This window comes from Nelusetta ayraudi, unplaced genomic scaffold (genome assembly GCF_046127955.1).
Source record: "Nelusetta ayraudi isolate G7.1 ecotype Tasmania unplaced genomic scaffold, CSIRO-AGI_Nayr_v1 ptg000120l, whole genome shotgun sequence".
NCBI classification, from domain to species: Eukaryota; Metazoa; Chordata; class Actinopteri; order Tetraodontiformes; family Monacanthidae; genus Nelusetta; species Nelusetta ayraudi.
In genome coordinates, this window is record NW_027466170.1 from 1,730,332 (window position 1) to 1,753,307 (window position 22,976).

The 22,976-nt window shown below is 46.9% G+C and overlaps 1 protein-coding gene across 2 annotated transcripts; it reads right to left on the bottom strand.

Annotated features, from left to right (window-relative positions):
- Positions 1 to 1,551: 1,551 nt before the first annotated feature.
- relt (RELT TNF receptor) lies at positions 1,552 to 22,034 on the bottom strand. 2 transcript variants are annotated; one of them, XM_076049820.1, is made up of 11 exons: positions 21,834 to 22,034; positions 11,447 to 11,521; positions 11,222 to 11,317; positions 10,729 to 10,913; positions 10,375 to 10,427; positions 10,023 to 10,277; positions 5,205 to 5,285; positions 4,927 to 5,005; positions 3,156 to 3,539; positions 2,413 to 2,535; positions 1,552 to 2,312 (listed from the first exon to the last, which is right to left on the bottom strand). In XM_076049820.1, exons 2-11 carry the CDS (start codon positions 11,486 to 11,488, stop codon positions 2,309 to 2,311), a joined length of 1,302 nt encoding a protein of 433 aa, XP_075905935.1. In that variant the 5' UTR covers positions 11,489 to 11,521; positions 21,834 to 22,034; the 3' UTR covers positions 1,552 to 2,308. The 2 variants fall into 2 exon arrangements, with proteins under 2 accessions (XP_075905935.1, XP_075905936.1); XM_076049821.1 differs by lacking the exon at positions 21,834 to 22,034 and adding an exon at positions 12,866 to 13,437.
- Between the last annotated feature and the right edge of the window lie 942 nt (positions 22,035 to 22,976).

A 22,976-nucleotide genomic window follows, 5' to 3' on the forward strand; every position in this document is an offset into this window, starting at 1 on the left:
CCCAAGACTTTCACTTCGGTGAATGTTTGTTTACAGCTTTAATATTTCCAAACACACATGATTATGAGGTAATGTGCAAGGAAACAGCGAGAAATTCTTGGTTATTTGTAGGAAAATGCAACGTGTAGTTCGTGGGAACCTCTGGAATACACACCGGTAATGGTTTTACATTGCCAGTCGACTGATCAGCCAATACGCCCTATCTACCGCTAGGGGACGCATCCGCTTAAGTAAACGAGAAAGAGCTCGAAGGTTACCCAAGATCAGACAGATCAGCTTTTTAGTTTCTTGACAGTTTTTTTTTTTTTTTTTTTTGATAAATTTCCAAGGAACTCAAAACTTTACAGAAAATAACCACAACGCTCTGTGTTCAGTCAAGATCATCAAACCACATATTTTTCTTAAATAGTTTATTTCAAGAGTAAAAACATACAGGAAAATATCTTATTTTTTTTCTTTTTTTTTCTTTTTTTTTAGCAATCTACAAACTTGATGAGATGGATATTTCTCTTTAGATTTTTTTTTTCCTTTCTTGTCCCTATGAGCAACACTTCAGCTTTCATGGTTCTAAGGACAGCAAAAAAGAAAAAGGAAAAAAAAGGAAATTATCAACAGATCAAATTGAAACACGTACAACTACTGCAGCCAATGAATGTCCAGTCGTCCGGCCATGTGGTCGTAATTACCCAGAATGTAATGAGATAATATGAAAATGAAGGCTTAAAAAAAAAAAGAAAGAAAAAAAAAACAAAACAGCCCTCTGTGATCAGCCCAGGAGAATGTGGACAGAAGCCCGGTGAGCAGCTTGGCTCTGTGACGCAGCAAGCAACCAGCAAGCAACCAGCAAGCAACCAGCAACCCCTCTGTGGCCACCGGCCGGCTTATTTAATTTAACAATAAAAACTTAATATGTTTGGGGCTGGGTTATGCGACAGCGGTTGCGTAACTGGAGTCTGTCTGTGTGCACAGCGTGTTCTGTATGCATTTGTGCCGTATTTATAGCGTGGCGGGGGAACGTTTTCATGCGGCGGAAGAGAGAGACAGAATTGTTGTGCAAGCGGTGGGGGGTGATGTGCAGAGGGATCGTCGCGCCGGGATATTCACCGTCGATGCACAAAGTTTTGACAAGCTTGTTGCAACAATTGATCACTCAGTGTCACTCACTGGCTGTTCACTTCATCATTTAGAAAATGCTGGGGATTTTTAAGAGCCAAGGAATGCGTTGCTCCACGACTCCCACCCATATTTACATATGTACACTCATTTACAAGGTTTTTCTACAAAAAAAAAAGGGGCTCCGAGCTGAGAAGTTCAGCCGGGGCGCAGGACTGAGTTCCAGCATCGGGACCAAGAGTGAAAACACGCTTCGGCCCCTCGCCAATGACCTGGGCCTGAATCTAGTGTCAAAGTAAAGGAGTTGACATTGTTTTCCTTTGTTGAGAGTACACATTTAACATCTGCAGGTTCCAAAGGAGAGGATGAAAAGATAAAACACACTTTCATCATCTGTCATTCCCTCCGCGTTGCAGCGTGTTTCCATTTTTCTCTGTCTCTTTTTTTCACTTTGTAAGCGACGGTCTGCACTGCTTTGTCAGTTTGCATGTAGCTCCGGTGTGCTTTTTCTATTTCTCATCAAGCAGTTTGTAAAAGCTGAATTACTGAAACTCTATTCCCAAACGTAAAAAGAAAAAATAGTGAAAATAGAATCAAATTTCGCGTCATACCGTGCATTTCCAGGTAATACTTCAGTGCTAGTGTGTCGTTCAATAAAGTGTAATGTGACCTCCGATTTGAGCCAGTCATATGACACCTTTACTGCCAAACTGCTGTTTGCCTTTCCACGCCGTATCAGGTCCCACGTCTTCGCCCCTTATTGTCCAGAGGAGCAGCGTGACGATTTCATAAGGGCCGTGTTTGCCCAGAGTGTCAACCTGTGTGTGTTTTATCACTGTGTGTGTACCAGTGTGTGTGTGTGTGTGTGTGTAACTCTATGGAAGCCCAACTGAATGGGCAAAAGTGCAGCTTATGTCTCTCTTGTCTTTTCCTTCTTTCATATATCCAAATTAAACCTGTCACATTTGTAAAGCAGACTTTCTTTTTCTTTTTTTTTTTACAGTAATAATAAATACAGCCGTAATCCTCTCATCGCTCAAATGGAAGCGACTCTCCCTACAGCAAGGGGCTTCTCTCTGTGATACTTGTTTCTCCAGAGACGTCCTCCCTCCCCGCCAGGAGGCGTCAGGTCGTCCACGGGTGATGAAGTTGTCTTCAGTGAGGTAGCTTTAGCGTGCGTTATCTCTGCATCCCTTCACCTGACGGAGAGGAAAACAAAGAGGCCTGATAAGCTCATCTGGAAAACACAAAACAGCCCCAGTCAGGTGGCTGGAAAGTTCCGGAGTCTGGAATTCCCACCTCCTGATGGACGAGGAGTAGAAGGGTTTCCCGCCAAACAGCGAGTTCCGCTGCTCGCGACACGATGAAGTCTTGGTTTCCGCGACGACGGGCTTGTACTCGGGGATCTGGGCAACTTGAAACCTGTCGGTGAGGCAAGAGCAGACCGTCAGTGAGGCGAACACGTGCTCCTTTGAGCATCACTTCACTTTGTCCGTCTACTGGCCGCAGCACGTGGCGGACATAGAATCCAACATGCAAGACTGCATAATTACACAATGCAGGGTGTGTATGCAGAGGGAGGGGTCAGAGGAAGTGTGTAAAAAGCAGAATAAACACAAAACAGATTAGGTTTAATTGTAGGATGATGAAACAGAAATTTAAACTTTACAATGCTCTGTTATCTCCACTTATAAAAGGAAATAAATATAATGTCATTCATGTGCGTACTAATTGTACTGTACATGTAGTAAACCGTAACAACAACAGTTTTCATCAAGAGTGCATGGACAAGCAGCACAGGCTGAAGTGTTTTGTATGCAATAAAATGTATTGAATCAAGTTTATTTTCTTTATTGATTATTGTTGTCTGATAAAAGTGGTACAAATTCTGTTGACAGGAGAAACAGACCACTAGGGGGCATAAATCATTCATCCATTCATTTGTAACAAACTATTTCACGCGAAATGTTCAGGTCAGCGCAACAGAGAAAACAACATGGTTCCATTTTGATCCCATTTTTGTGAGTGTGCTTTGGTCTCACCTGCCCACCGACAGCACGGTCACCTCTCCCTCCTTCCTCTCCTTCACTCCGTCACTCCCGTCCTCCATCCTAACACTCGGCACCGCCGCCGCCGGCACCTGCGCGCAGTCTGCGAACACCCCTCCCAGCAGGGGTCTCTTCTGCTGGTCCCTGGCTGAGTCCAGCGAGGGCAGGATGAGGGTCTGCGGAGGCTTGAGCGGATCCTTCAGCGACTCCAGGGGAGGGATGAGGACGGCGGGCCACTTCTTCTGGGCGCAGCGGGTGCAGCGGTAGCCGTGCTTGGGCGCCAAGCCGGACAGGCCCGAGATGGTGTGGAGGTGAGACTGGTGGGAGCACATCCTGGGCAGGGAGCGGAAGGTGGACAGGGGGGACAACATGGGGAACCTGGAGGAAGGAAGGGAAGGTGAAAGATTGTGAATTAAAACTTCCACATTAGATTCATTTAGTTTTTGGCTGTTTGTAGAGTTTAAAAGGTAAGCAGGTGTATTTATGCAAAGACATCTATCAAATTGTTTAATTCTAGTCTCTAGTCTTGTTCATATCATGGCTAGCTACAGCGAGTGCAAGCTAGCAGTGTCAGACTAAATCCAAATTGTTTTTCACTAGTGCGATACAGCAAACATTGATTTGTGTGCACGTTTGAGCAACTGCTAAGCCAATGTAACCTAACATATAAGGGTGTCACTGTCACATGCTCTGAAGTCATTTTTGGCTGCTGCCTTTGTAATGTCTGGGGAAAAAAAGTAAATGAAGTAAAGAAAAAGAAAAAGAAAATTTTTACATTTACATATTTTACAATCGGTTTAACTCAATTGTTCAATAATCCAACAATTCTTTTGTGGCAGAGATGGGGAAAAAACAGATGATTCAGCTATATCTCTGTGTTACATGGGCTGGTGGGTGAACTTCAGTAACCCCCCAACCACCCACCACATGTACCACATCTAAAGGCCCTCTAGATTTCAGTGTGTGTGTGTGTGTGTGTGTGTGTCAGAAGGTTCTGGAATCTCCAGCCACAGCGGCTGACTGAGCAGCAGCAGCAGCAGCAGCAGCAGCAGCAGCGGCAGCAGCCGGAGCCCCTGCCTCGCCTCTTGCTATTGTGCACGCAGCGCTGCATGGGATTCAATTACTGCCATGAAATACATCCAGTTGGGTCAAAAAAAAAAACAACAACAGAAAAATGACCCCAAAACCACCCTGATACCGAGGCAGCTGAGCGTCGCTCCCACTCGCCAGATTAGCCTCCGACTACTTCAGCACTTTCAGCGGCTGCTCTGCCGAAACTGGATCAGCGGCCGCAACTACAGTCGGTCGTGTAAGTGGTGTGACTGCGCGACAGTGCGACTGTGCGACAGCCGTCAGAGCTCAGTGACGGAGGCCTCGTGGCCGGAGAGGCGGCGGTTTCATCTGACACGCGGCGATGAGTCACGACCTCAGGCCTCTCCACGGCTCCACGGCTCCTCCCAGGAAACTGCACCCAGGAAACTGCAACATGCTGTGCGTGTTCGTTTCCTCATTTTCAGTTTGTTCTTTGGATAATATTTGATAATATATCTAACGCCGATGTTACGGAACAGCTGAACCGCTCAAAGTGCATCTTCCGTCTTGACAAGCTCCAGGTGAAAATCTTTTAGGTCTTCCGAAGTGACGTAACTACAGACTACGCTATTGAAAATGACCTCTTTTAACCAACTAATAATGAATACACCTGCTTACATCAATGCTACAGACTGCATGAAATTTTGCAGTATGTTAAATTTATCTCTCTTACTTGATCGAGGAACCTTTGCTCGCGGCCATCTGTTTGCTCTCGTACTCCAGCAGCAGTTCCTCCAGGGCGGCGGCATTTTCTGAGAAACACAACGCACAGACACCGCGATGAAACTCAGCAGGGGCGTCGTCTCACAGGGGTCAAAGGTCACATGAAGAACTTTTCTTTCTGCCAGAAAGCTCACTACTTAGTCGATTAGACTGAAAACTGTGGACTTTTATTTTTAAGGCCCAATCATCTGGGCTCACAGCTTGACCTCAGCGTCACTCCACACCTACCTTTCTTCTCAGTGATGAGGCGAACCAGGACGCTGATGGTGTCTTCATTCAGGTCGTCGGATATGTAGGGGCAGCTGTTCCCTGCAGAGAGACAGAGAGGGAGAGATGATGATGATGATGATGATGATGATGATGATGATGATGCCCATTGCATCTTCATAGGACAGCAAATCAAAGCGATGTCTTTTCTGCTTCTTTAAAGATCCTATATTTTTGTGAACCAAACTGGTCCAAAACAAGTCTTAAAATCATCAATACTTTCTCTTTCTCTTTATCTGCACTAGTTTGGATGTCTTTTCATGTATTTGTTTTTGTATTTGTACTTTAATTGTATTTAATTTGTATATTTTTGAACTTGTGGGCAGTTCTCGGCATTTCACGTTGTTTGTGAGTGACAAATAAAAATGTTCAACGTATATATATATATATATATATGACCTTTACACTGTGTCACACAGCTCGAAAAAGGAATTTTGCATCGGTCTTATCAGACTTTATCCAGGATCCGATGGGCTGTTCACACAGACGCTTTACTGTTTTTCTAAACTTTTCCAAACTTGACTCCACGCCCTATAGGCTGCTGTCTATATCCAGAGATGGATTAGCTGTGAAAATCTCCATCATATGGTCCCCCACGGTTCACACGGTGCATGTCACCACCGGGACGCCGTGCCCCGCAGCATGATGGGAGTGATAAGGGGGTGGACGCGGATGACTGGGCAGCGAAGAATAGACGCCACCGCAAAAAGCCCTGCCCCTCCCGCCGCCGACGCTCACACCATCCCATAATACCATAGCCGGCACAGTGAGGCAGCTGAGAGGAGAGCATTGAGGGTAAAAGGGGGACGTGGCAGGGCGGGGCAGGCGGGGGGGGCGTCCAGAATAGCTCGGTCAGCGGTTGCACTCCATTCAGTGGCACTGATAAAGCACGGCACCAGTGTGTGTGCGTGTGTGTGTGTGTGTGTGTGTGTGTGTGTGTGTGTGTGAGTGAGACCAGGTGACAGTGTGTGTGTTACTGTGCCGATGCAACCTTTCGCATAAGCCGCGTCTCGACGCTGGTTACACAGTAACGACGGCCTTTACGAGGTCTGAACTGTGTGTGTGTGTGTGTGTGTGTGTGTGTGTGTGTGTGTGTGTGTGTGTGTGTGTGTGTGTATAGTGTTTTAGTGTCAGATTGGCCTTCATCGCCTGCCGTCCGAGCAGGTTATGAAATGTCTTATAAAATGTCTCCATAAACTGTGTTTGCCCATGACTTCTCTTTCGGTGCTTTTATTGTCCCGATGTGGTCGAACTTTCCCGTCTTGTATCTGCAGAGTCAGACGCTTTCGACTCGGCTCGTTGCATTTTATCCCCCCCGGGTGTTTCCCCTTGACTGGAGATGGTGAGAAAATTGCAAGCGCAGGAAGTTCACATCCAACCTGAGCCCGGTCAGGGCTGCAGAAGAGACGCATATCGTGCCGCACTAAGGATCTTTACAAAAGAAGAAGAAGAAGTCGGGTTTCCTTTGAAGCATCATCGTCTGCTCTTGTTCTCTCATTTCTTGTTTCCACCTCCTGGCAGCGCCCACTTCCCTCAGTCCATGCTGACTTAATTTGGTTGGCACTTCCCTTATTATTATCCCAGTCACGCATTCAGACACTGATCTTGTCACGGCATCCCTCTAAATTCCCTCCACATAGGAGAACTGTCTGCTGACAGGAGACCTGTAGGAGTCCTTAAATCTCACGTTGTGAAAAAAACAAAAACACACTCCATTAACTTATCACTAGTAAATATGAGTGTCATCAGCATATCTGTCAAGTTTCATTAATTAGATTGCTGATGACCCTTTTAAATGATCTAAACTGCAAAGTTAAACTTCATCAACATCATCGCCGATGTCAGTTAAGGTCCCGTATCGTGTAATTCACCAATTTTATTCATAAGATACTGTACTGTACTGATACAGAGGGAACTGATCCCTCTCCTCGCTTCGTCCCACAAGCGAGGAGAGCTCTTACCACTTAGTGACACAAAGCATCAGTCTTAGAGGGCTTCTGGAGTTTCTTGGTATAACCAACAGTATGAGGTGGCCACAGCGGTGATGACAAATAAAAACAGTGAGCAACAGAGAGCAGACAGAAGAAAAAAGCAGAGGAAGAAAGAGGAGAGGCTGAGGTGACGACGGGATTGAATTATTGATCTTGCCGGGAAAGGAGAGCTGGAGCCGGCGTGTCGAGTTCGGATGATGCGTTCAGGAGCCCAGAAATTGGCTGAATGGAGAATCTGAGGGCCGATAAAGAGAGCGGCGACCCGGTTGGGCAGGCGGGGGAGGGGAGGGGAGGGGACATATGGAGGAGTTTCCCTTTCAGCGGCGGAGACGTCTTCAGTTTCACAACAAAGACCACGGCAACGGTGAAAACAAGAGACAGAACCTCCGGCCCGCTCTGACAGAAGCCGAAAATCCAGCAGTAGCACTGGAATTCTTACAGTCCGGCAGATTCTTGTTTTCTCATCTGATCTCGTCTTCACAAAGCGGCAGCAGGTGCTGAGGATCTGTCGAAGGGCGGCAGCTGTGGTCTGAAACCACCTGACGTCCGACAGCCCGGCCGGGCCGCTGGGCTGCGTCACGCGGCTCTACCTCTGAGCCTGTCGCCATCAGGCCAGTGAGGCTGGCAAAAGCCGGATTAGCCCGTCCATCCCTCCACGCTCGCACGCCAGTAACTTCCCTCGCCGTTTGTTTTGCAGGCCGCTGAACTCCTAGACTTGGATTACATGTTTTACGACGATTGTAAACTGGATCGTGCAGTTTCGGCACGGATCCAGATATCAAATGTCTTTTTAAATCGTTTAGTTTCGCAAGCGAGAGTTTGAGAAATCTACTTGTAAACATTTTATTTTTTTTATGGGCAGTGGAAAAGCTTACGTTATTAAACTGCGCATACTTTCGTCCTCCTATTTTTGGTGCCCATCTATTCCACTCAAGCCCCCACCCCAGCTTTAGCACTATTTTAAGATACACACTGGGAGACGCCAACAGATACAGACAGAATTTTAAGTGTTTTTTTCTTTCTCTACGTAGTTGAGACCAATCCAAAGACAATAAAGATATGTCCAATATTTACTCTCAGCAATCAGGAATGCTCTCTCGTTTTTCCATCATAACAACTCAATTTAAGGAGCAGCTCCGAGTCTCCTGGAGGGGGCAGGGCAGAAAAACTCACGTGACGCTGAGACAGGAAGTAACGTGTCAACGAACTGCCTCTGGCATCTGTCTTATGATCCGACTGGAGGACGAAAGGGCAAATATTTCCCCAGCAGCTCCCAAACAACCAAACAAACCCTGGCCAACTGGTGAATGAAGCTCCCAAACGCTGCGGCACGCCGGTGATGTTTGCCCAAGTGACTCAACATTGTCGGACTGGCACCTGGAACCGTGCGCTGAGGTGGATTATTGTAATGTCATGCATTTCGTGCAGAAACCCTGCGAGCGACTCGCCGCCGCGCTCATTGTGCTCTCTGGTGAATCTAATCAGACGGAGGCGGTGGAAGATAACAAGTCCAGGAGACCCTGGGGTTTCCAGAACAGGCCCGGAGCAGCGGCTACAGTGAGCGCCATCAAAGGAGTTGTTGGGTGTATTTCAAGCATTGTACGCGCAACAATAGAGGTCTGCCCTGCACAGAAGGTGTAGATGACACCAAACTAGGCAGTGTGACCAGGAAATAGAGTCACAGGTTAAAGAAGAGCAGGGTTACAGAGAATAGTCAAGAAGTACAGCAACAAGCACACAAAAGGGCAGAAATGAGAGAGCTCAACGTGTTCTGAACGTGTGAACAGGTGTTGCAACTCGACACTGTCTACCTTTCACTCTTTATAGGTCCCATTGTGCAAATTTCACATCAAGAACACGGCAGCTCTGGTGCGACTGTGAATTCCCCCAGAAACGGGAAAGCTCCGTCCTTTGCCTCTCCTCCGCTCGTTCCTGAGATTAGTTCTGGCAATCAGAGCTCTGTGATGTCACAAAGGGGCTCTGACCGCCCCCCCCCAGCCAGGCGTTGGCCCCTACCTCCCTCTCTCTGAGACAACGTCATGGCCATCACTTTTCCGTCCCCGTCCAAATGTGCTGTAGGTCCAATAAAGCAGGACTTTAAAAACAAGATGGTTTTTTTTGCAACAGTCTGTAAACACAGGGCTAAAATATACAGAGTTCTGGGAATGTTTTCTTTGATACATAATAATGACAGATGCTTCCATTGGGGTGTGGGATGAGAAAGAAAACAGATACAGAACTATGGGACCTCCAACATCTCCACAGTTATCGATTTCTAATGGTATTTTGGAATAACAGCACTCCCCCCACTCCACCTCCGTCCCTCTCCGCTGCCCTCCCACAGTTCTCCAGTCTTGTTTACCCAACTAAGTTCCTCCCTGACGTAGCCGAGGGCGGGTGAGCAAGCTGATGGGAATGCTTTCTTTCCCCCTTACTGGCAGAAAACATTCAAGAATAACAGAGCGCACAAAGGGGGAAAGCAGAGTGCGTTTGAAATCGCGGCGACCACTGCGAGGTCAAAAGTCAGAGGGATGAACCGAATGCCTCCCGTTGCAGGCCTGTGTGTGGTCGCTGTCCCAGTAATACATGGTGGGTGAAGTGACGCGGAGCCTCTTGGGTTTTTTAGGGTTTAAAACGTAACTCAACCACATCGTGTGCCCGCAGTAATTTGCTAATTCGCCGTCTTGAAGCGACGACCGCACCGAAACCGCAATTTAAGAGCCTTAATTCTGCTCCTCTCTCGGCCTCTTTAATCTCTCTGTCATTTCCCCCCCCACCCCCCCCTTACCTTCTTTCTGCGGCGTGGCCGTCTCCTCGTCCCCGCCCTCCTTGTCGGACGAGCAGCGGTAGCCCTTCTTCTTCAGGATGTTGCAGATGAGGATCCCCAGCAGGCCCATCACGCAGAAGACGGGCACCAGGGCGAAGACGGCGTACTCGGCCGTCTTCTCCTCGGCGCTGCGCACCACCGTGCCGTTGACGGGTCCGACGGCGCTGCTGGACGGACCTTTGCCCACGGTGCGCACCGTCCTGACGCGCGGTGATGCTGGAAAGAGAGCGGAGAGAGGAGAGCGGTGTTAAGTAGAAGAACAATTTCATTTTGACTCCGTGTGAAGGGAGGACGCAGGGAGGCGCTCGCTTACATTTCGTGCAAGGACTCTGGTCGGCAACTTCCCCTGCAGCAGGAGGGTCGAAACTGAACATTGGAAGAAAACGAGGCAAAAAAACAGCCAAAATTGAGTCCAACCACAACTGGAGGGATGAAGACAGCAGGGAAGAAGCAGCAGAATAATTTGCAGTAAAATAAGGAGTCAGCAGTCTGGAGAGCTCGGCGTGGATGCACATTTTCTTCTTTTGATCCTAAAAGTGGGATCGTTTCCAAGTCATTATGAGTTTATGTGCTCGCCCTGAAGGCCGCAGAGCCTCATTCAGATGTCGGGCAGACAGGCAGGTAAGCCGGCGACAAACGTTAATGTGGTGAGGTCTGCTGTGCCTACCCTGCCAGACAGGCGCCACACACAACGTCGGTCGTCGCCGTGCCGGCGGTCGAAACTTCGCGGCCAGCGGCCTCGCAGGAGGCGTGCGGACGGCAGGGGGCGGAGCCTGACGCGTTGGAGAAGCTTCCCGCCGGGCACAGTTGGCACCGCACTTCCTCTTTTGGACTCTGGATCTGCTCACAAGCCTGCCAATAACAAGAAGGTTTTGTTGGTTTGTTTTTACCAGAAATGTAAAAGAAATTCTTTGAGAGCGCCGATGAAAGCATTGCCGGAGGCTGTAAACAGAGGGCTAAACATGTTGTTTTTCTGGAGAGCATTACGTTTAAATTTGGATTCTCGTTGGACAAAACAAGTTTACAAGGAGGATGACTTTACTTGACTGTCAGACCTTATTACTATTACTTAACACTACTTATCCACCAAAAAAAACATCAAAACATCTAAACTGTGGTCAGTTTTTATTTTTCATTCCATCCGGTCTGAAGCTTCTCACCTTTGTGGGCTCCTGACCAGCAGGGCACTGCAGGCACACCAGCCCATCCTTCCACCCTCCACCCTGCACCGCTGCAGTCCCACCGCAGGCAAGAACCTGAAGAGGCGCATGCACACACACACACACAAACACAGACAGACAAACATGAAGGCAGCAGTTTAATGGTGTTGGCTCACACACGGCGATCCAGAGGCCACTGAGTCCAAAGACAAAAGCTGTGCTTACCGCGAGGAGGACGAGAGCCGAGCAGCAATGGTGGTTCCTCATCTTCTTCAATGTATTCTTCTATGTACATAAGATCTGCAGACGACACACATGGGGAGGACAAGATCAGCAACCAACAATCAGGCCTTTTCCAGACGTGCAGAATGACCCGGGTAACGTGACATGGTTGGTTGCAGCTTCGCGAGGTTCACTTGCATGCAAAGTCCCCACAGGTCCACAAAAAAACAGAAGAAGAACAGGTGACCTGACTCATTTCTGCACCCGACAGCGCACTGACCCAAATGACATGGAGTTAACGGGCGGCTTTCCAGGCCGTAAATAACATGTAACATGATTCACATCCTCTGCACGGACGGTCGTGAATGAAACAAGGCTTTGCTGCAGTTATTCCTCGCATACATATTTATAAATCGCTTGCTCAAAGCTCAAACGTGGTTATTTGCACACTTGACAACTGCTGGCACGGCAGGCCGACAATGTTTGCGTCAGTCAAGAAACTCCTGATGTATACTGTGAGAGGAGTCTTAAAGCCCCCTACACACTGAAGGTCGCCAAATGAAAAGACAAGATTAGCCCGTCACGAGCAGCATAAAGCGAGGCGTCATTTCTAAGGTTAGCTGTCTGGAGTCAGGGAATATTTACCAGCGGCTGACACGTGCCCATTAAAATCAGCACCAAACGAGCGGTTGGTGAGGCCTTTATTACCGTCCCCCCTGGCAAAGACTTCCATTATCAGGTTTATTTAGCATCCTGACACAGCGGTTAACGTTCAGGTTGGAGCTTCACTGGCTTCACTGTCAATTATTGTCATTTGTGTCCTAGAAGAATCTAGAAGATTCCATTTAAAGCAGGAGACTGATGTTTAAAAGGCTAGCGCGAAAACGTTCATCTGGTAATGATGAGAGGAATGACTTGCGCATCGGAATAATCAGGAAAAATCACGCACTATCCCAAAAATCAGCATGAAGCAAGAAAAAAGCATTTGACGGTCTTTGAAGGTTTCATCATGCGGCAGGTTGTCATTAGTGGCCTCGATTACATGACTGCAAAATTACAAGCAAGGCAGCGTATTGCAGCGATTTCACTTGCAGAGTTGGAGATGACTGACACAGCAGCAGGATTCCAGTCCAACAGGACGTGATGACAGTCAAGATCAACAATTAGTGGCAGCTTTCTCCTTTCTGCTTTCTACCTGGCCTACCAGTCACTCCTGTTATACAGCAGAACAGACAGACAACTCAGGCCACTGACCAAGAAAAAAAGGAAGAAGAAGGAGAGAAGATGCGGTTCAGTTTGGCAGAATTTGAGAGGACACAAGGAAACTCTTCAGTTTCTGAGTCCCGGAGCAGAAACACAAGACGGCACGTGAGACGGCAGAGAGAAGAGAGAGAAGAGAGAGAAGAACCGCCGGACACTTACCCCGCACTTGCAGTTGAATGCCTCAGTTGCCGTGGCAACTTTGGCGAGGATGCTTTGTAAGCAGCCGCAAATGGTGAGTCAGGACCGGACTCGAATACACGCTCGGAAGGTTCTGCTCTCTGCAATTTCTCCAGTAAAACAACTGGATTTCCGAATTGATTTCAGAGAGAAAGAAACCTCAAAAAAATAGCTGGCGGTGTTCACAGTGCACAATAAAAGTTAAAATACTGATGGGTTCTTTTTAAAAAAAAAATGTAAATAAAAATCCCTGAATCCCTGAATCTATGAAGCCAAGACTGAACCCTAACAGCTGGACGAGTGACACGAACCTCTGACAGCCTGAGTGCTTCATTCAGGCCACCTTTGTGAGTCTTATAGAGTCAGTCTGACCACAGGCCCCGCCCACCACCGCTGAGACCGTGCATGTGCGCGTGCTTGCCCTGCATACGTGTGCATGTGGGTGTGTTATAACGCAGCAAGTCATCATGTTTTAAACATAAGTTAGCAAGAAAATCAACACCTCTGTTCTCCAAACCCACTCATTCTCCTTCTCTTTGTGGTCACTGTGCACACGCACGCACACACTCTCTCTCACACACACACACACACACACACCAGTATGAGGTACATTTACTTTGGTTTTGACATTTTATGCTGTGTAATTACACTGTTCACTCCCAAAGGATGTTCAGTTGTACATTTAGTTGCATTACACATTCCTTAGCTTGCTCGTCCCAAAGAAAATTGCAATTTAATGTCATGGCAAAGAACTTCTTTCTCAGAAATTCTTGCATTGAGTTAAAATTCATCATCACAAGAAGTGAAACACATCTTTTTTTCCGCATAGTGACCCAGAGAGACGCTGTCAGTGATGTATGCTTCTCACAGGAGTCACAACTTGAGGTGCAAGATGAACTTCACACACAGCATTAAAATCCAGCGGCAGTAATGAACCATAAACCTCAATTACACAACGCTTGTAAGTCACTAACATTATATAAGGTTTAGTCTGGTATAAGGTGAGGTCTTAAATCTTTATCGTGTTATGGGGGCATTTTGCTTATTCCACCATACTTCCAGTTGAACTAGTTCCAGATTCCAGATTTAATAACTCCTAGCAAAGTTCTCCGGCGACAACAGGGGAAAGGACAGAGTGAAAGTGAGGTAGAGGGAAGAAAGTGGCAGCCAGGGACACTGCCAGAGCGTCCACTTGATGAAAAACAAAACACATTATATAGAATTAGGACTATGAAAAGAAAATGTAATTACAGGCCAGAAGTATTCACATGCACAAAGATACTCAGAGAGATGAAAAACAGAAAAGGCAGCAAAAAAAAAAAAAAAAAAGTGGGAGTGGGGGTGCATACAATTAAATCCCTCTTTTTTGGAGGCGAAAGTGGAATTATAAAAAGACCTGGTTAGACAGGCTGAAGAAGAATGCTTGGTTTTTCCAGAAAGCACAGTCCTGGAATTCCATGTAGGCAATGACTGAAATGGATGCATTCGATTTACGGCGTGGTGAATGTATAAACTCGAGTCGTCTGCGTATAGCGACAGCAAGGTGATTTAAAAGCTTCTCTCCAAGCATGTGAGCAAGTCTCAAGACCAAACCCTCGATGACGGAGAGGAGCAAGTAGAAAGAGTCACTCCAAGATAAAGAGCGATGTACCTGAACATGTGTTTTACTAGCTGGTTGATTCAAATGCGTCAGTAGAGCCAGTAGGTAAAGAAAAAAAAAAAACACTCTTGGACGTCAAAGCACCTGAACGGCTTCATCATATATATGTCCAAGGAGTGCAAGTGTGCTAGGAGAAGAGCGTGGAAAAGGACACAATGTCCCAGGAGGGGGTGCAGAAAGTGGGCACAACACCAGCAGAGCTCTCAGATGTTCTCCATGTAGAAGCAGACAATCCAGACTTCCCTTCCTCCACATAAACCACAGCCCTAAATCATCTCCCACTCCACCTGCACCTCAACCTCCCAGCAGTGCAGCATGTTGGAACACTTTTGAGACTTCTGTTGCACATTATTGTATGTATAGAAACCAGTATAGACAATAGTTTGGCACATTTTTCTCTCAGCATGACACTTATACCACATCCTGAGTAATAGAAAAAAGAAAACCCACCCACATTGTAATGACCCAATGATCCAAATATATGAGTGTTTCATTAAACAAGATTAAACCTAGAGTTGATTAATCAGCTTCAGGTGAGCTGATAAGCCGATTCAATCACTCTCGGACGAGGGCAGACGGGCAAGCAAAGCTTAACTAGACGTGAAGGTGCAACAGTGTGACTTATGCTGTGCGGTTCTCACAGGAGATCCTCTCAGTCACAGTTTGAGTTGCAAGGTGAACTTCATACACAGCATTAAAATTCAGCAGCGCCAACAAACCATAAACGCTAATTACACAACACTTGTAAGTCACTGACATTATATAAGACGGTGAGGTCTTAAACTTTACCCTGATATAGGGCCATTTTGTTTATGATGCCATGACGCTTTGGCTAGAACTGCTTCCAGGTGCCAGATTTAGTAACTTCTAGCAACATTTTCAGGGGACAAAAGGGGAAAGGAGCCAGCAGAAGAAAGCCAGAGCAGCGAAAGAGGCAGCGAAGGACAATGCTGGGGCGTCGACCTGATACAACTGAAAAGAACAAGAAATGTGCAAAAGAAAATGTAATTACAGGGCAGAAGTATTCCCTTATACGAATGAGCCATGAACCACAGAGAGGTAGAGACATAAGACCGGGGAGAGCAGAACAAAACAAAAACACGATGAAATCCTTCTTTTTCCGAGACGTATGCGTTGCATACGTTTACGAAGCTCAAACATGCTTTCAAACCTCTAATTATCTTCTTAAAGGTGTCTTTAAGGTCAAGTTTGCTGTGAGCATCTGCGACTCTGCACACAGATATTCCTCCACGCAGTGGAAAATTGACTCTTTTCTTCTTACGTAGTCCCCACGCAGTGCAGCTGAAACATTTAAAGTGTTTTGTTTAGACGCAGCAGTCAGATGGGTGATCGAGAGAGAAGGCGAAAACCAATATATAAACAGAACGAGGGTTGGGAAAAAAAAAGAGGGTGGAGCACATTAAAGCACCGTGTTAACGCCTCTGAGGTATCTGTAAAATAGCCCAAACGACACCAGCGGCACCCACTCATCCCTTCGTCACTTTACGCGAGGCAGGGAAAAATAAAAACCTCAACTAAACAGGATCACAGTTTGAAAAAGAACCATAAAGAAAAGGGAGAACAGCGCAGTGACTTTTCCCCCCTCCAAAAAACCTTAAAACAGTAATTACCCCGAACCGTCAGCCCTGTTTTTGACATGTTCAAATAACACGTCCCAACAACACGGGATGACCAGTCACCTCTCCTGTTTTGTTCGACCAAGCTAAAAATAGTCGCGATAAAGCCATGATGGCAAAGTCGGGACAAAAACATGGACATTATTTGGCGTTGCGGCACTCCTGTGGAGTCGGCAACTGTTTAAAAATCTTTTTTTGGCCCCTTGATGTCATGCACAGCTGAGCCAAGAAATCCTCCTGCGTGGTGCCGCGAGGGAGGGGAAGGGACCGCAGAACAGGAAGCAGTGGGATGAGGCGGGATCCTCGTCTCTCAGCGGGGCGGCCGAGCGAGGTGACGGGAGAGAAGCCGGGGTCGAGGTTGGAGGATCGGAGCGCCGGCGCTCCACTCAGGCAGCAGCCATCAGGCTCCGGTCCACTTCGGCTTGCCAAGTTTACACAGGATAAGGTTCAGCGGGTCACGTTCACAGATCCATTCGGAGGATTTGTAGCTAAACATCCTGCATACAAACGTTTTATCGTGACAAACGGTGAACAACGGGAACTCGGATGAGTCGCAGCTCATCAAGACTTTGGACTCTTTCAGACGATACAGTCTTCTCAGACTGTATATGTCATAATTATAAGTGGAGGCCTAAAAAGGAGTTTTGAGATGTGAAACAGGGTTTTACCCTCCCAACAAAGGTCTCATACTTTAGACTTTGAAGAAGCTGGAGATGATTCCCACATGAGTGGCCAGCAAATCCAATCAGCTAGAGGAAAAATATAAGTCTCCCTAAACACAAGGCAATATAATATTGTCTTTATTGTTGCTTCTTCAGCTTTAACAACTTTACGTATGTTGGTATCTGTACGTATCCTGTCAACACTAAAGGAAGGAAGTTTTCAGAAACAAATATAAACACAGTGAGTTACTTTTTTACAATCCACTACAGTCTGGAATTTACGATGTGTTTACACAAAGCTTAACAAAGCAAACATTTGGTAGTGACAGTAGTGAACGTCACCCCAGGGCAAAGTGAGGCTAAGGCTGGATGGTTGGCACAAGGCCTGGTGAACAGCAGGCTTGGCTGCAGGTTTAAGTCCATTAAGAATTTTGTCCTCCCTGTTTTGTTTTTTTCTTTAGCAATTAATAAAGTGATGGCCAAAGTCAGTTATGACGGCACAACACAATGCCATCCATTCAGAGGAACGCGAGTTACTTTGCCTTAAATCAAAAGCGCTAACATGAACAGGGCTCCCCTCTCGGCAGCTACAGCAGGAATGTTGGCTGAAAACTTGATGTTAAGGCCGCTGGTCTTGCGGAGATGTTTACTTTGGTGAACTACCACTTTAAACTCTGATGACGCGCAGAGTAGAAATTCTTGGAGTGAACAAGAAAATGCTAATCCCATGTGCATTTGCTAGCCAAAGCATTAGCTTATACGTTATACTACAATGTAGAACGTCAACTTAGCAGGCCAGGCATCACCATGGTTGGTATGTTCAGTCGCGTGTGGCGACGGCTCGGAAATCACAGTGGAGCACTCTCTGAGTTTAAAACATGATTCTGCGGTACGGTTGATAAACTTGGCCTCGATTTGTATCTGCCTTTTTTTTGGCGATTGGGTGTATATGTTTCTTATACACGGCTGTCACGTCAGAGCACGGATATGGTCATGACGCCATTTATTTAGGCGGTCTGGCAAGATTTGTCAGGAAGGATTTTGGTGATACTGCTGCTTTCCTTGTCTTTGTTGAGAAGACTTGGAGTAACCCTTTGTCATCAGGTATGAAGGGCCCGACAAAGAGTTCCTGCGCTGGTAGCGGCCGCCGGTGAAGTCCTCCGTCCACCCTCGGGGACACAGCTGGTCACCGTGCCCGCGATGATTGAGTTACGCCTTGCGGATTAGATTATACAAGAGAAAATGACTGAGGTGGCAAAAAGACAGTTTAAGGTAATTGCACCGCGCCGTCAGTCAGACATTCCGTGGATCGGCAGATAATGCGCACGTTGTATGAGGACGACGCGATCGGGACAACCGTACCCGCTGTTTGACTCAAAGGAGGTGCCCATTATCGGCAAACGAAGGACTGATCCTCGCCGAGACTCTCTGCTTTGGAGCTTAGGCAACGTCTCTTTACGTGGGCCGTGTCCAGTAATTGGCCGTGTGTCGCCGCTCACACCCGAGTCCGCAAATGAGTTCCTCTGGCCCGTCTCTCGCCGTCCGTCACTCCTCTCTTCTCCGCATCGGGCTGACGCCATGCCGCTTGGCGGTCAGGTTTTCCAGTGGAACCGTACACCGACGGAGGGCCTGACGAGCTTCTCCTGTGTCTCTACACAGGCGAGCTGTCAGTAGGTACGGCGTCAGGAGGTCAGGGTGGCCGTGCAGAGTGCACGTGCAGAGGAGAGAATGCGGATTTGGAGCAGGTTAAAATGTGGGGTGTGTTGACAGCTCAGGTGAGAAACTGGAGACGTCACAACAGGAGTGCATGAAATTCCGGCACGCGGTACTGGGAAGGCATGGGTCCAGCTGATATCCACACACACACAAAAATAATTTTTTCCACACCTGCGTCCATCCCTCTGGTCCAGATACAAGAATAGGATACATGACTCGGTTCCCCACAAGGTTTACCTCAACTAAAAAATTCCATTGGATCGCTTTGAATTCTTACTAAATTAGGTAAAGAGTGAGGGGTGTAAAATGGGTATAAGAACAAGTGAATTTGATTCTATAAAACTCTGGATCTATGCTGTGGAAAAATTAAAGAGGAGTAGCAGGATATTGGATGTCATATTGTCACACTAAAGTTGAAAGGGTCTGAAAATGAGTAGTAAAAGTAGTAAAATAAACCAAAATTCTTTAAAAAAAAAAGATTTTTTTTTTCTCACACAAAATATTTCATCATAAAATACAGAGGAGCCATCCATCCAGCTGTCAAACTCCCCCTAACAAATCCTAAAACGGCACACAAGTTACTTAAACCTGTGTGTCAGAGTGTGCACCTTTGTTTTTCCCCTTCTGACATCACCAGCATCGTTAGCTTGGGGATACCAATTAACTCCTCGTGTCCCAACACCTTAACGCTATAATTCACAGTCCTTACACACACAGTCAACTTTTCCCCAGTGCCGGTTCACACACATACACACACTCATATACACTCACAGGCCACAACTCAACGTTTTCACTCGACAAACGTGCATTTGGTGTAAAAAACAACACTGCCAACGTGTTATCTCCATTTGTCTGACAAATACAGGGGATTGACTTAATGACTGTTTTTTAGCCGTTGGAAAAATCTGACCAAGTCTTTCCCAGGCAGCGCTCTGCGTGGGGAAAATGTGTTTTTCCGCTCGGGATTTAGTCATTTTGCGGAGCTAATATGTGCCGTGCCGTTTGTTAATCCACGATACTGTGTGCACGCCTTGTTAAACGACCTCGATTCATTCACTGGCGAGGGGCAAAAGAAAAGGTGCACGTCCTTTTGGCTCGGAAATCACAACTCACAGGAAAATCGTATCTTGGGTTAGAACATGACAAGGAAGCAGACACAGGCCCATTGTAAATTTTAGCCCCAAACATCCTGGAAGTGACTCCTTGCCACTTCCTGTGCAGAGAGAATGAACTCGTAGTAACCTCCCGCAGCATGACTTGCAGTCTCGACGGTTCACTGTGAGCCACTGTGAGCCACTGTGAGCCACTGTGAGCCGCTCAAAAACAGCTTCCCATGAGAAGACTGCAAGGAAGAAACGTCTGGATGCCGCAGTTAATCAGCCGCTATTACCGGTTCCTTTTTTCTATATAAAAGTCTGTCTGTTTGTGTGTGTGTGTGTGTGTGTGTGTGTGTGTGTGTGTGTGTGTGGACTGCTGAGCCAGCTCGGGTCAGGATGTGAAACCTCCCTGGCACGATGTCTCCTGGCTGACATTGGTCAGGCAGGCACGGAACGCCATCTGGAAGCACTTGCAAGCACTGGGGCGGATGGATGGATGGATGGATGGATGGATGGATGGATGGACGACTGGATCGGCCCCCTGATAACAGACTCGCTGTGTCCTGTGTGCGACTTCCAATCACAGGTGGTAATGGCCGAGTGGCCCGGTCGGCTTGAGATCAACCCCGATAATCCCGGCACGCGAGTCAAAAGCATCGCATGCACACGTCCATGCCTTGCTCTGCTCTCTTTAGCTTGCTTTGGTTTGAATTATACTAATTTTGGCAGGAAAGTAAAATTAAATTTAGTGTACAGGGAACAAAAAAAAAAAAAAATCCACAGCTACACACTCAACCTCCTCATTTAGGGCATTTACGCTTGTATGGCATAATTACAGGCGTCAGCCCTGATCTAGCACACCGCAACATCAATTAGGAGCACAATATGATGTCCTGGAAAGGGACACACACACACACACACACACACACACACACACACACACACACACACACTTGTGAGGGGAAAATAGTAAATGTGGGATCATCTTTCAAACAATGAAACGAAACCCATTGTTCTGTGAAATTCATGACCACAGCGGCTACACAGTGCAGGTTTCAAACTGACTGCAAGCTGAGGGGTTAATGCACACTTTTCATGCAAGTGTGCAAGTCATCGACTTCAGTCATTAAACAATGTAGTGTCGCAAAAGAAAACAACATAAAACACAGGGAGAAGCCAGTGTCGCGGTGCGTGGCCCTCCTCTGTGTGTGTAGGGAGGTTTTTTTTCTTTTCTTTTTTTTTTTGGGGGGGGGGGGGGTGGAGGGGTGAGGGGGTTAGAGGGAGCCTCTTATTGATTTAAGCCATGCAGGAATTTAGTCTCAGACAATAGAAGCCCAGGGGCAGAAATGACAAGAAGTCTCATCTTGGGCCAAGTGCGTATGTGTGTGTGTGTGTGTGTGTGTGTGTGTGTGTGTGTGTGTGTGTGTGCGCGTGTGTGTGTGCTTCTTTCGTCCTCATTATAAACACAATAGACATTCTCAATAAATCAGATGAAGGGTCTTTGCCCCCGTGGAAACACAACAGAGTCACAGTGAACCTCAGGGGGAGGGGCCAGGCCATACCACCGGTGATGTCATCACGCACCCACGACAGTGCGTCACCCTGTTATTAGAGAGCACACGGCGAGTCCCATTGTCTTTACAAGCCAATTAAATTATGCTAATTAGCGGTGATGCTGAGCGCGAGGTACAACTAGAAAAGTACAGGAAAAATGTTTTTTTTTTTTTTTTTTTTTTTTTTTAATTACTCAGATAGAATTACTATCGCGAAACCTCGGAAATTAAATAAATAAATAAATAAATAAATAAATAAATTGTAGAATTGTACGCTGGATTGGTAACAACTACAACTACAACTCCCCTCGATATACTCTGTGTATTTATTAAGTGTTGGCTTGAAACACATTTGAATCGCACACAACCCTCAAACACAAAGTGCGGTGACTTCTCGCGCCCGGTCACAGAGTCCGTAGGCGCCTCCGTAAGTTGCGCAGAGACGCAGCATCGCGCTGACAAACCTCTCATAAAGTCATCGCCGTAGTGCGTAAAGGTGGTCACGCTGGTCGGTCGGAGAAGCTTTGAGGAAAGAGGAGGTGGGGGGGGGAAGGAATACCCTCGACCGGAATCAAACTGCCCGCTTCAGCGACCATTAAATTAATTAAAAAGTTGTCTAACTTACCGGTTTGACGAATAAACAGAGTTGGAATCAGTGATCAGGGTGGATCATCATCAGCGCACGAGAGCTCGAGGGTTGGCTTTTTGGAAAAAGCAAAAAAAAAAAAGAAAAAGAAAAGGAAAAGGAAGAAGTCGCTCCGAGGAGGATGAAACCGCAAAGCCGAGGTTCCCCCTGCGTTTGACTCCTCGCTCAGTGTGCGTGTGTGTTTGTGTGTGTGTGTGTGTGTGTGTGCAGAGGGGGAGGAAACAGGCAGACCAGCAGTGGGCCGCTGACTCTGAGCTCACTGTGCGTCACCGCTGCAGGATCGAAGTCCCGGCAGGCAGCGTGTCAGTGCTCCAACCCCCCCCCCTGCTGGCGCAGTGCCAAATCTCTGCATGGAGCGCGTGTCGCCTCAGCAGATTCCACACACAGGTAACGTTGCAGTGTTTAGACCCAGAGTCCTCGCATTGGTTAATTGGGACCTTTGGTGGACAGACTTCTCTGCAGAGAACAGACACTTAACAATCAAGTAACCGACACGCAATACAAACATTTTCTTTCTTCAAACTCGCAAAGTTGTGAGCGTCCAAACGCTGTCACTGAAATGTGGACGTCATTCCCATCGCATCGTTTAATCTGACCAGTAATGACATCAGCAGTGACGGCAACGCCTGGACTCAACGTCCCAGCAGGAAAACTAGCACTCGATACCTTCCACTCAAAATGGGACTGTGTCGAGGAACATACAGCAACAGAGTGAGTTTGCCAAAGGTGACTGGGATGGGCTACAGTTGAGTAAAACTCACTCATCACTCATTTGAATTTTCTTTCTGTATTGTATTTCCCCCCAACATGCGCTGTGATATTGATATATCTGATGAAATGTCCCTCATCATGTCACCAAACGTTTGATAAAAAAAAAAGATTATATCTTGTTCTTCTGTTCAAACCTAATTACTTTTGTTATTTTGAAGGGGAGAAATGGTAGACAACCACAACTACAACTACAACTACTGCTGCTACAACTGTTACAATACAACGTTTGTTTAGAATCGAAAGATTTTCCTCTTTTCTTGATTATAATATTACAACTCTAGACGGCAGTTGAACGGAGATCCTCCTGGTTCTTCCGCCGGGGTGAACCAGCGAGTCGGTGGCTCCGAGTCA